Source organism: Cynoglossus semilaevis, chromosome 8 (genome assembly GCF_000523025.1).
Source record: "Cynoglossus semilaevis isolate Cse_v1.0 chromosome 8, Cse_v1.0, whole genome shotgun sequence".
Lineage (NCBI taxonomy): Eukaryota > Metazoa > Chordata > Actinopteri > Pleuronectiformes > Cynoglossidae > Cynoglossus > Cynoglossus semilaevis.
Genome location: NC_024314.1, coordinates 11,383,545 through 11,396,782, shown reverse-complemented (window position 1 = coordinate 11,396,782; position 13,238 = coordinate 11,383,545). Strand labels below are relative to the sequence as shown.

The following is a 13,238-nucleotide window of genomic DNA, read 5'->3' as shown; positions in this document are numbered from 1 at the left end:
GTACTGTATGAAGTGAAAATTGAAATTGCGTGAATGTTTTTTAACAAATGACAGCACTGTCACCATGACTGTGTACTTATCGAGGTAACCACTGAACTGTGATTACAGAAACAGGAACTTGGAGACTCTCTTCATGGTTTCCTGCAGTACGGCCTGTTTCTTGTGACCAAGTATAGAGACATCTATCCTCCAGTTACCACTGCTACTCCCAAACTACACACACTGCTCAGGTACAGCCTGAAAATACATGTATGTAACTGCTGTCTAACTGTGAGCAGAAATGAACAACTTGGATCTTTTTTTTTTGTCTTTCCAGGATCCTGGTCCAGATCTGTAAGACTCAAGCGTTTCAGAAACTAAACCCAGCTCAGTTCGAGTTGCAGGAGGAGATCAGTGACGCCATACAGGTCCAGCCTTGTACTACAAACGTTATGCATGTACCGTATATGCAGTAGAAGTCACCTACATTCAGCTAATGATGTTATCTTTCAGACAGGTACACAGAACTGGTTTGCTGTTAAAAAGGGTTTGCATCAACCAATGACTCAGGTATGAAAGTCCCCACACCGTGGCTGGTGTCGGTACCTCTCCATTCTTTTTTGTTAACCTAATGCCAGGTCATCTTTCACTTTTGCTGCTGTAAAGGACCTGTCCGAGACTGTGGACGCCCTCTCCAGGTTGATTGGGGAGGTGCAGCAAGACATTATTCACAACAAGGACGTCTGGAACAGAGTATTCGTAAGGTCTGAGCTGTGAGCCGTTTATCTGTAATTAATGGCTGCCCTGACAGGAAAATGTTAGCTGTTGTTGTGATGCTGATGTTTATGTCACGTCATCAGTGCTGTCCAGGTGGACGTCTTCACTGTCGTCTATCAGACTTTTGACTCCCTGGTAAGTTTTCTCAGAAAGTCTTCACTATTTTGTTGGCAGTACAATACCTGACAGACCCGTCCTATATGTTCTCCTGCTCCTCACAAACAGTTGGCAAACGAAGTCAAGGAAATCTTATCAAAGATGGAGGGTCAGATGGAGCAGCCTCTGGCAAACAGTCTGTTCCCGGTGTACCAGAGTCTGCAGGCCATCCTCAAGGAGAAGGCCTTTTTACAGAGAAGGTCAGAACACAAAGAAATGTCCTCTGCATGAAGTGTTCTCCTAAGGTGTCATAAACTAACCCTGTGAGCTCGTGCACAAACCAGCCCAAATGTTCCTGTTCTTTCAGGGGATTCCTAAAACTGACAAACTATCACGAGGGCTTCAGGGAGGCTTTGCCATACTGGCTGAACAAGGTTTTCAGCACAACTCAAGACCGCGTGGAGCGGGCTGTACAGGTGGACCAGGTACTGTGATAATAATGATTTGCATTTCTTTAAATAGCTGATTGCACACAGTCCACATGTGCTTCTATTGCTGAGACCAAACCAACATCTACATCATTACCATTCCAGCAGGCCACATCGTTTCAAATAAATGTGGGACAAACATATGGTGTTACTATCACCATGTCATTGTTAATTTGTATAGCCAACACTGGCCCTAGTTGTGACTATTTTGAATACAGCATGGCAGCCCTGTGGCCACTAAGTGGGTCGTATGGATCTCACTTTTTAGCAAACTTTGCAAAAACATTTATACCATTTAAAAAGGCTTGGAGTGATGATTACAGAGCCAGGTCCAAGGCAGAAAGTGGAATGGTGTGGATCCCCAACAACTTCTAGCAACTGTATCGTTACATTTCTGTCAGAGATTATCGGACCAATAGTGGTCACTACATCGTCCTGTATCTTCTAAACTCCTCTCAGCTCCAGCCTCTGCAGTGCGGCTCCATTACAATCAAACACAGTTCCTCTGCCGTCGACCTGTTGGCGTGTATCCAGCCCATCTGCAGGCTGTGGGAGCAGCTGTCATGGCCAGACCCTGAGGAAGCCTTCATGCTCATGGTTAAACTCACTGAGGTACAGTTTAGTGACATCATGTGGTTTCAGTCAGATGCTGCATCCCACTGTGAAAACCAGGAATTACCCATGGTGCTCTCTGTGTTTTCAGGATGTGTGTAAGATAGTGGTGAACTACTGTCACACCCTGAAGGAGAGGGTGAGGGTGCTGTCAGAGAACTCTGACCCTGGCAGTGCCATCAACATGGTGAGCACAGACCCAGAAGGCATTTACTGTACCAAATACTAACCAAGTACAGCATAATTACAACTGTTGATGTGACTTTGCAGTTGTGTGTGGTAGTGAACGACCTGGAGCACCTCAGATCAGTCCTGACCAAACTCCCCACACAGCTGAACTGGGCTGGGCTCCGTGATCGGACTCAGAACGTCATCGGCGAAAGCCAGTTTAACAACACTCTGCCTTCGCAGCTTGAGCAAACCCAGAGCATCCTCAGGCGAGAGATCCACTCTGCACTGGACACTCTCGGGAAAAAGGTGTGCTCACGCTGTCATCAAAGTATTTGCAGTAGTAGTAGTATTAGTATTAGGCACTGACACTTCACTATCATCGTTAACTCTGTTTCTTTAAGCTGAACACAGACATTGAGAATTACGTTAGAAGCATGTCAACACGACGAAGGATTCCGTCCAAGTCCACGGAGGACGTAAGTCACTGTTGTCTAGACACTGACACTGATGCCTGTGGTGTTTAGTTCCAATCCAGACGTATTTTTGTTTCAGGCTGCAGCTCCGCTGATGCAATACCTGGAGCAAGAATTAAAATACATGAATGAAAACCTGGTTCAGGAGAACTTTAATAGGTAGGTGTGTCCTTCATTGTGATGGTTCCCTGTGGTTGTCTTCAATATGTTGTCTGTTTATGAAACTCCTTCCTCTTACCTAGCCTCCTGACTCCCTTGTGGAACAACTCGGTGAAGATCTTCCAGCAAGTGACCAAGCAGGATTCACATCAGGAAGGATTCATGGTGTTCTGCCAGAGGCTGCTGTACACACTGCAGGTTGGTCCTTCACCCATCGTGTCCTATATGAGGACGGTGTTCGAAGCACTGGGTGTGAGGGTTGTCCTTTGATGAGAAGGTCGGAGTTTTGATTTAAGTTGTACTCCAGTCTGATCTTGAGACATTGAACTCCAACTCCATATCCTTTTGCAGCCACTGGGGTCAGGGGGGTCGCTTTGTTTCCCCTTTAGGGAACTGTGCACATTCTGTTCATTATATGTCCCCCCTTTAGGGACTTCACTGTGCACATTCTGTTCATTATATGTCCATGAACTATATTTAAGGGGCCTTTTGTTGTTTTGTATGTCAGTGTCTAGAGCAGTGTTTCCATGCAGAGGGGAGTGGGCTTCCACTGACCTCCCTTCACTCTGAAGAGTATAAGGTGAGACATTGTAAACAAAGCACAGAAACTGTATACTTCTCCTTAAGCATAGACATTCAATGTCAAGACAGCCTCAACAATCCAGTCAATGGTCTCTGCCGTCCATCCAGACTCTCAAAGCCCACCTGACCCACCACTCACTGAGCAGCCAGGAGCTCATTCAGAAGTTCTACGACAGAAAAATAAAGGAGCAGGTAGGATAGTCACCGGACTCCAAAGATGTCCCATCATGCTCTTCATTGTCCAAACACCCTGTTTTCTACCACACACACAACAGAATGTGTTCAGCGGAGAGAAATATGGTGCAGTCACTCTCCTCACATCCTACAGGAGGTCGGACCAAAGACTTCGGGTTGAGGTTCTGAACGCAGTGAACCTCTTACCCATGGACTATAACGGTACAAACACACCAAACCACAACAATGTGGATTCTTCAAATAAAAGAATATTAATCTGGGAGTGATTCGCAGGTTTCAGTGACCCCTTCGTGCAGCTGTGTCTGGAGCCTCAGCACATCTTTCCTGAAGTAGAAACTCGCAGCACTCAGATCAAACCATGTGATCTTAATCCCCTCTTTGACGAAGCCTTTGAATTGTTAGTTGTCCTTCTTTCAAATTTTTCATTTTTCTCATGTTTTTTCTCGGACGAGTCCTGTAACCTCCATGTTTTCTTTCACAGTCTGGTGTCTCTGGATCAGTGTCAGACCCCGGGGGCTTGTCTGGTGGTAACGGTTCTAGACCACGACATCTTGAGGTCAGATGACTTTCAAGGAGAAGCCTTCTTGAGTCTCAAGGCGATACCAGGAGTTGGTGGAGCAAAGGAAGATGATGGACTCACAGTGACACCAGACAAGCCTCCTGCCCAGATACGGCTTCCTCTGATGCATCCAAAGCCTAATGGTGAGATCCATGATTTTGGGGTTTGATACGCCACAGCTTCGAGAACTTTACTGCCCTCGGACCTTGGCTTGAAGTTGATGGTTTTAGTAGTTATTCTGACTAATACTTATGTTTTTGACAGATTTCAGCTCATTGTCAACTACTCTCCTATATTTTCTCAGTGAACTTTTCACGTTTCATTTAACTCAAAACTCATGTTAGCAGTGGTCGACAAACTTTACCAAGACTTATTTTTGGATTAAAGTCTAGGAATTTGTCCGAACATGGCTAATTCTCATCCTATGATCTGTAGAACATTATCCCAGCACTTTTAAAATGTCAACCTTGACAAAAGAAGTATTGTAAACTCATTATTTGATATGAGAACTGATTTTCGTTTTTCTTCTCAGAGGACAGTATTCTGAGTCTCCTGGACTCCAGGAAAGGAGAGCGAGAAGCCCAGGCCTTCGTGAAGAAGCGAAGACAGAGAGAAAAGCAGTCGCTGGAAAGTTTGAAGCAGTGACAGACACAGAGAGACAAAGTCCTTAATCCAAAAATATACAATTTGTTTTAATGATCTGTACCAAAAACAAAGACGCAAACAAGAAAGTCCACTTAGAAGGAAACACTGTGTAAGATGAGTTGTTTGTGTGTGTGTATGTGTGTGTGTGTGTGTGTGTGTTTGTGTGTAGAATCGATCACAGTGAACATGAACATGTTGGTTCTGTCTGCTTCCTGATGTTCTGTCTAATCAGTGCAACCATAAGAATGAAATTACTGAACTATGGGTAGAGATATAATATATATATATATATATATGTTAGACTACTTTTGACACATTGTGAAATGTCAAAAAAAATGACTACAAATAAACAATTTTAAAATAAAATAAACTGATTTTAAACATAGCAAAGGGGCCCAGGTTTATCTAAAGCTAAAATAAAGCGTAGTATAAAGAAAATAAACAACGTAATGTTTCTTCAGAGACTACTCGTGTGAACCGAGTACATTTGCCTTGATTGTACTATAACATGCTTACATTGTCCAGTTTGTGGGAGAAAACTGGAGAAAACCTGAGAGTTTTGTTCTTAAATGAGGCCATTTGTTGGAAAGAAACAAATCTTAATATGTTGTTTTAAATATTGTTTCATTATGAAAAAAAGCTATTTTAAATAAGTATATTTAGCTCGAAAGTTTTTTTTGTGTTATTTTTTAAAAAAAAATCATTGTATTCTAGACGAGCGTTACCAGCAGACTGGTGTGGTCTCCAAGTGTTTGTTAAGATAAATGTAAAGTTAAAGTAAATAATATTCCCTTATACTGTTTTCAATCAGAAGGGTTGATAGTTTTACACTTAGAATAAACATGCAGGGTTGACAGTTTTTGGTTTTGTTGTGGTCTCGCCAAACACAAAAAACATAAAGTTCTCTTTCAAAATTAAAGCACTTATTATAACTATAGAATCATTTATTATGTGTTAAAGCAAGACTATGTCACTGTCGACCAGTTTCATGTTATCTCTACTGGAGCCTGATATCAGTCTTGTAAGAATGAAGAATGAAAAAGATGGAGACAATGATTGGGCTCTGTGATTGACAGCTGGGCTACCCAATAGGAGCCAGGTTTCATTTTCACTTAAGACAGGCTTTCCCAAAGCCTTCAGAATCACTGAAGACCTGATGACTGTTTTCCATGTGTCAATCAAACAAATTATCCAGACATACACACAATCTTTTCAGCTAAACCATCTGTTTTTTCATCAGTGAAACTGTCACATAATAAATATTTACTTTTTCAAAGTAGGGATTGAGATAATGAAACGTCATTTTTTGTAATGTAAAAAGTTGCGACATATTTCCATTTAGGTTCTTCTAAAACCAGCGTAATTACAACCCTTTGAGCACCCAACATGTAGAATAAAGACAGACATACTGCCTGAACCTCAGATAAACATTGGTCTTCCCCTTTCTGAAAACAGAAAACAAGTGGAAACACAGAGCTACATGCTTGTTACCAGTGGGGAAATCAATGCATATATGTATGTATATATGTGTGTGTATTTATATATCTTTATATATATATATATCTATACACACATATATATGTATATACCCACATATATGTATACATATACACAGGCATTTTATAATTTCTAGATATCAGAAAATACTAAGAAATGACTTTGACCTTGGTTGAACAGTGAATATCCTACTGAAACTGTCCAGACGGTGAGAAAAGTGATTATGTTTATGTTGTAAAACATATACAGAAATACGTTCGAGATTTTAGTGAGAAACTAAGAGCAGGCCTTAAAGTAACTTTCAGAATTCTGAGACACGGGTTAAGAACAGTGCTGCTGGTCGAGAACCATAACTAGTGAAATGGACTAGTGCTCTAAGTAAGTAATACTGGAACCATTAAAAATCCTAAATCCCATATGGAGAGCTTTTATTTTGTGACCAGAGCTCAAAAGCCAGTCATGTATCAGAAAAGGTCGTCTAAGAAGGGTACAAAAACCAGACCGGCGAACGACTCGTGTCCATACCTTAAAACTACATCAATGCAACTGTGGCTGATGGTGGCTGAGGTTGGAGGCTGGTATCTGAGGAATCAGGACTGAGTGAGAAGTGATCTGCTGTGGTCTGACCGTGCTGTGGCGTCAAGAGAGCTGCTGGTCCAGAGACTGTTCTGAGCAGAGTGGGCACTCTGGGGAGGTGGAGCAGCTCTCGCATTGTAGTCCGTGGCCGCAGGGCAGGGACGATGAGCCGGACTCGCCACACGTCACACAGCACTGTCTCTGTTTCCTGTACACCACCTACAGGACACACATGGAAAAGAATGGAATAGAATGGGATTAAATAAAAGAGAAACATATTGAATAGAAAAATATCAAATAGCAATTAGAAAATATTACATAAATAATAACATAAATATGTTAGAGATCATATTGCAATAACATGAATAAAAATATCTCTTAATGTAAAACATAAACACACGTATAATCATGTACAAAACCAGCAAATCACCATTACAGACGACCAACTTGGAACTCGGAAAATAAATGCTTCCCATAGTGACAAAAATTACAAGAAAATAATGTGTATTGAGTCAAGCTAATGCCAGTGTTATTTTGACTCAATCAACCTTCTTCCCATGTTGTAATTTTGCAGCGTGATTAACGTCATTATACCTGTTCTACAGCACGTAAACAGCTGCAGAGCTGAGCCTGTAAACTCAGCACTGACTCCATGGGCAGTCTGTGCAGGAGCTGCAGCTGATGCAGTTCTAGATGGGGGTTGTCACCACTCCTTAAGCTCTCCAGCGCCTCCTGCATGAGGGTGACCTGTCTCTGTGCCTCCTCCTCAGCCTGCCTGGCTCTCTCTGCTTCCATGGCTACTCGTGCTGCGTGGGCTCTGGACTCCTCTGCGTCAGCCTTGACTGCAGCCCATGACTGACAGGAAGAAAGTTAAAACTGTCATTCATCCATATTCATATGGAATTCATATTCCAAATAAAACTAAAAACTATGGTATACCTCATAGAAAATCTCACACTTCCCCTACGATCGACCTACCTGAGCTGTGTGTCTCCAGCTGTGCCCCCACTGCTTCAGAGTCCTGTGAGCCTCCTCCAGCTCCTGTTTGAGCCTGGAGGACTCTGCACCAGAGCCTGCTGGGAGCAGAGCAGGAGGGGTCCCTGGAGACCCCTGCCCTGATGGAAAGTGCTCCCAGATATTAGTGCTCATACCATTCAAACCTGGAGATAGCAGAATAAACACCACGAATACACACAAATTCTCACTTTTTGATCTGATGTTACCAAAAAAAAGAAACACTCACAAACCTAAAGAGCTGTGAGATGGACCTAAGAAGCTGCCCTCTGATTGGCCAGGCTGGGACAGGTGAGCAGAGAAGAACGGAGATGTGTGTGGCCTGATGGGAGGAGAGGGTGAAGGTGAGCTGAAGGGAGCTGAGCTGCTGAAGGATCCTGGGATGTTGACAGGAGCAGAACTCTGAAACTGGCTGCCTCCTGCAATCACAAACAAATGTGGAGTTGCTTTTAACGGACTGTGCGTGTGTATGGGTGTGTGTGCGCGTGTTTTCAGGTATATTTTTAATCTTTTTCGGAGGGGTTTTAATATCCAGTAGTCTATATTTCTGACTAATTGTTTGCTATTTTCCAACAACTTCTAATTATCATTTTACTTATTTTCAGCATTTTTTGAAGTGTTTTTCCATAATACCCAGCATTACTCCCACACTGGGAAGACCAGAGGTGCTCTCCAAACTCCTCTCTAACGCTGACACTCCAAAATCATTCAGGTCCAGGTCATCCAGGGCTGATTCTGTAGATAAAACCAGATTTAAAATATTGACTGAACATATCACATGGATTCACTGAGTTCTTCTATTAAATCCTGAGGATTTACCAACTACTGACTCCACCGTCTCACTGGTTGGGTAAAAAGGCAGAGCGTTCGCGTTCATGCCTGACGAGATGCTGGACCCCAAGTGTCCAAGAGGAGCAGGGCTGGGAGGGGTGGCGGCCAGACTGGAGGGGATGCTGGACGACAAACTCAGAGGACTGCCCACTGGTAAAAACACCAACAAGTCCTGAGAAAAACATAGAGGCGATTAGAGGAAATGTTCCTTTAGTTGTAAAGATTCCTGGGAAGAGAAAGTAGTTTTAGAGGGAACATTTTTTAACTTTTGGTTCTTTATGCAGGGGTCTCTCCCATTTGGCTGTTAGCAAGTAAGCTAAATCATTCCTGTTAATGGACAATAATGGCATTAAGGCAACAGAAAAAAATGAATTTTTGTTTTGTTTTGTAGTTTCCCAATTCAAGACATGAGCAATTTTAGCCAAAAGGTTGGTTTGGATTTGTTTGTGGACTCAGATTTAGACTAGATTTAGAAAAAAGCCCATGTAAACAAAAAAATAACATTGTAATGTTTTTTTTCATTATCATGTGTAAAATTAGTTGTTACATTTGTACCTGTTTGCTCTGCATTGATGACATTTCTCTGCTGCGCTGCTCAAGAGCAAAACTCCTCTGTTTATTGTGGTCTTCCCTCTCAAACCCAGGAGCTCTGCAGTAGCCCCCCTCTCCTGCCCACGGAGACAGCGGCTCAGCTGCTCCATTTGAATCTTCACACAATGACAGAACATTACCCAGCAGGCCTTGCTGCTCTGCTACACATGACCCAACAGATGGAGAAAAGAGATCCGAAATGGAACCAGACCCTCCTGGCCCTAAGCTGGGTCCACTGGGGCTTGAAGACACCTCCTGTCCTGAGAGAGGGTCTGGAGGTCTGGGTGTAGGTGGGGAGTTGGGGTTGGGAACAGATGGTTCTTCAGCAACGAAAGGCTCTGGAGTTGTTTAAAGAGAGAAATGCGTTGCAGAATTACAATCTATACTGTTGCAGATCGTGTGAAAGAAAACGATGCGGTGCATTGTGGAAACCTACTTTCAATATGAGCAAAGGCACAAAAGGGTCCCCTGGGGCAGCTGCCACTCTGCTGCATGTCATTACACTTTGTAGATTTGTAGATCTATAAAGGAATAAACGGATCAGGTTATTTCCCCAATACAGTCGTTTTTCCATGACAAGTTGAGGTCCCCAACCAAACGCTGCCTTGTTTCCTGATGTTAGCCCGTACAGTAAGGTAAAGACAGAAACCTCAACTTTCACTAAGTGACTGATGTGAAAGCACAAACCTCTGGGTGGAACTGCTGCTCTGTTCTCGTGTGACAATACTGACATCCCTCCGCTCCCTCACACTTGCTGGGGTCCCCCCACTCCTCGCTCTGTTTAACCACCGGACAGGGCAGAGCTCTAAAGAAGAAAAGGTCACAAATGAATCAAGTGAGTAAAACATTTTCAAAAGATCAACATGTAATTTTTCACACGATATGAAAAAAGAGCACCTGTATTTGTGCTTGTGTGGGCTGCGTCTCCTGTCTTTACTGTTGTGATAGTATGGACAGGCGTAACCTTGACGACAAAGACGCGGCGGTTTCTTACAAAGCTCTGTCTTGTAGTGTGACAGCACATAATTGTTATCTAAAGAATCAGAACACACACAGAAAAACATTTCTGATTAGAGGCACCCAAAACATGCATCATCATGTGTACTGCATATCGAGAACACAATAGAACAGTATAAATATTTTGTCAATATATTGTGAAACACAAAGTGTGAGTGAACTTAAAGCACTTAGACTTAAAGCTGAAAGATGCAAACCCCTGTCCAACAGAGTTTTCAAGTAAACATAAAGAAAACTGTTGTTTTTAAACTCGTTCCACCTCATTTTCGAGAGGAAGCTTATGTATTTCAACAGGAACATGACCCTGTGTTTACCTTGCCAACGTGGTTCCTCGCTCAAGATCTTCTCTATAAGAGCTGTACTTGCTGCTTGTCCCGACTGACTGTCTCCTCCTCCTCCTCCTTCCGAGGATCCTGAGCCTCCTTGTGAATCCATCACTTGCACCTCTCTGTAAAATCCATGAAATAGAAATGAAAACCTCACAAAAACAGCTCAAGGAAACAATCATGCAGGGGAAAACAAATACATGTCAAGTTCTGATTCTTTCAGGTACCTGATATCATAAACCGGGCTGCGCAAGTCATGTGATCCGTGCGCAAAGGCACAGTGGGAGCCATTTTTGCTGCAGTTTCCTTTTGAATCAGTTTCATGGATACAGGATCCTGTCTTATAATAGCGAAGATGGTATCTGCGCTCCGTGTCACCAGCTGTCCTGTGTAGAAATGGACATCTGGAACACAGAGAAACATTATAAGAAAACAGCCAATGACGATACAACTTTCAACATATAATTTGTACAAGTATACGTATAAAAATACATCAACTGCATAGATAGCTCCAAAAATAAGGCAAATATGTGTGCAGCTTTACAAATAAAAATCATATTTCAGAAAGTATGGTGGCACAGCCTGAAAGACTGAAACATCATATTGGCTTTGCATTATTAAATGTGAGTTTGAAGTTATAAAAAAAACTGTAACAAATATTAACAAGCCAAATTGCAACCAAGGGTGAAACAGGAACAGTTATGCATTGTGTCCTGCAAAGCTGCCAATAGCACATGTAAAAGACATAATTTGCATTTACATCCCTTTTGCAGCCTCGGGCGATGCATTATTCTCATGTGCTAATGCACACTCAAGATTACGCAACAGAAGTGTTTTTATGTGATCTTTGTCCTTGCATCTAATTGCACATGTGAGGTGTATTCTCACTCTGACATTCAAGACTTTCACACATCTGTAAAGCACCCTTTATTGTGCAATGCCCTGCACAGTCGTTTGCTTTACTTGAGCAATTTGAATTTCGTATACTCTGAACCGCAAATGGTGAGACAAAGACAATAAAGATTGTCCTGACCATTAAAAAAGAGACCTGACCATTTGAAAATGATCTAACTGATGCAGCTCCTTCAAAAGGCTTTTATTTTATTTTTTATAACTAATTCCTTCCACTGCTGTACATTAACACTAAATTCACTGCACATGTACCAAACAACTTAACAGTAACATCTTTTCAGGAGCCTCAAATTCATATTTGATTATAATTTATTACAAGCTGCATTCTGTAATTACAACTGTTGTCTATCCCACAATATCACATAATTACTTATCTACAAAACAAATACAAAATCAGAATTGCTCACAAAATAAATAAAAGTACACAGATTGATCACTAATTTAGATTGATTGGTTGTGGACCCAATATTTTGTAACACATGGTGTATGGCAGAGTTTAAAAGTGCGTTGAACTCACTCGTCTCCTTCCGGACAGGTGCCCGTTCCCTCATCATATTTGGTGCAGTAAACATCTGGGCTGTAGTTGAACGTCCCATCTCGCTTGCGGATGGGTCTGCGGCGCCTCTGGTTTAGGAAATGCCAGTGAAAACACGAGAAGGGCCTGTGTTGTGTACATTTATGTTGCACAAACAGAGGGCACTGCTCTGTCCTGAACTCCTTCAGATATCTGGGACAAGGCAAAAAAAAGTGTTATATTGGAGTGTAAATACTGTTTATGCTGGTATGTTTACATGATGCTCTGTGTATTCTGCTTAAAAGCATTTTTGAAAATACAAAATTAATTAAAGTTTTGATCGTTATTGTCTTATTTTAATTAGATGCGTCTCCAATAAGTGTCTAAACCTATTTTACATACGCTCTGTTATGGCTTCAAAGGAACCTAAGTATAATCCACTGCCAAAACTGCAGTCTTGCATATACCCCAAACTAAAACTATACTGTGGTACCAGGGTTTATGGGATAACTAATGCTAATAGTAGACGCTAGGCCTGATAACCATATCGTGTCCATGTAAAGCATTATAGCGCTGAGAATGCACGGCTGCTAAATTTCAATATTCGTAACAACTGTTTTTTACAGAAAAAATAATTTTGCATAATTTTGCTGCAAAGATACTGCACGTGAAGCTGTGTTCATTGCAACCTATCGCGCTAACTAGCTACGTACGTGTAATGTTGAGGTTTCTCGGGTTGGACGTTCAACACAGTTGCGGGAGATGTCGAACCCCCTGCGGGTGAGGACGATGAGGGAGGCCCGCTGGACGTCACTGACGACGACGGAGGGGGCTGGGGATGCGTTTTAGACATTTCAACCAGTTTATAGCCAAACAAGAAGAAGCTTGTTTTTAGCTTAAAATGCTAACTATTTTGTTAGCTTCGAAATCCGCATTCTACAGCAATATGAGCATGCGCTAGTTAAACGGAAGCAGAAACGAAGATACAGGCAAAGGCCAGGGAGGATCATGGGATATGGCGTTGCATCATAGCAAATTCCATATGTCCAAAACGTTAATATTTTGGTACAAGTTTTAAAATTAGATGTATTTGTTGTCCACTGTATTGAGAGAACAGAAATAATAATTTTATCAATTACTTTATGAAAGTACATCTACTTGAACGTATGACCCAGTTTTACATTTAGAGATAGAAGTCGTCGTATTGGATTACCACTGGAACTA

At 42.0% G+C, this 13,238-nt stretch overlaps 2 protein-coding genes across 3 annotated transcripts in view; one reads left to right on the top strand and one right to left on the bottom strand.

Moving 5' to 3' along the window:
* Positions 1-4,902, top strand: part of unc13d (unc-13 homolog D (C. elegans)) — an 8,705-nt gene extending 3,803 nt beyond the window's left edge. The window contains exons 15-33 of one of the 2 annotated variants that reach the window (XM_025057451.1): positions 109-230; positions 317-407; positions 493-549; positions 646-743; positions 840-891; positions 982-1,112; positions 1,220-1,337; positions 1,800-1,952; positions 2,044-2,139; positions 2,223-2,429; positions 2,525-2,599; positions 2,676-2,755; positions 2,839-2,953; positions 3,264-3,335; positions 3,446-3,529; positions 3,613-3,733; positions 3,806-3,929; positions 4,014-4,234; positions 4,624-4,902. In XM_025057451.1, the coding sequence (XP_024913219.1) occupies positions 109-230; positions 317-407; positions 493-549; positions 646-743; positions 840-891; positions 982-1,112; positions 1,220-1,337; positions 1,800-1,952; positions 2,044-2,139; positions 2,223-2,429; positions 2,525-2,599; positions 2,676-2,755; positions 2,839-2,953; positions 3,264-3,335; positions 3,446-3,529; positions 3,613-3,733; positions 3,806-3,929; positions 4,014-4,234; positions 4,624-4,736 (2,130 nt within the window). In that variant the 3' untranslated portion in view covers positions 4,737-4,902. The remainder of the gene's footprint in view (positions 1-108; positions 231-316; positions 408-492; positions 550-645; positions 744-839; positions 892-981; positions 1,113-1,219; positions 1,338-1,799; positions 1,953-2,043; positions 2,140-2,222; positions 2,430-2,524; positions 2,600-2,675; positions 2,756-2,838; positions 2,954-3,263; positions 3,336-3,445; positions 3,530-3,612; positions 3,734-3,805; positions 3,930-4,013; positions 4,235-4,623) is intronic. The other variant, XM_008314711.3, reaches the window with a different exon arrangement.
* unk (unk zinc finger) lies at positions 4,759-13,191 on the bottom strand. Its single transcript, XM_008314712.3, has 14 exons — positions 12,728-13,191; positions 12,018-12,227; positions 10,816-10,992; positions 10,577-10,710; positions 10,143-10,278; positions 9,933-10,050; positions 9,682-9,766; positions 9,210-9,583; positions 8,643-8,826; positions 8,457-8,558; positions 8,057-8,242; positions 7,788-7,969; positions 7,404-7,664; positions 4,759-7,028 (listed from the first exon to the last, which is right to left on the bottom strand). The coding sequence occupies exons 1-14, from the start codon at positions 12,865-12,867 to the stop codon at positions 6,873-6,875; spliced, it is 2,445 nt and encodes an 814-aa protein (XP_008312934.1). The 5' UTR covers positions 12,868-13,191; the 3' UTR covers positions 4,759-6,872.
* Between the last annotated feature and the right edge of the window lie 47 nt (positions 13,192-13,238).

What these genes read in the sequence shown, in the direction of transcription:
- unk (XM_008314712.3), bottom strand. Translation starts at nt 12,867, where the DNA reads ATGTCTAAAACGCATCCCCAGCCCCCTCCGTCGTCGTCAGTGACGTCC. An exon ending in CATCAATGCAGAGCAAACAG is followed by an intron (nt 8,827 to 9,209) that starts GTACAAATGTAA and finishes TGTTTTTCTCAG; the next exon opens with GACTTGTTGGTGTTTTTACC. An exon ending in GACGGTGGAGTCAGTAGTTG is followed by an intron (nt 8,559 to 8,642) that starts GTAAATCCTCAG and finishes TTTTATCTACAG; the next exon opens with AATCAGCCCTGGATGACCTG.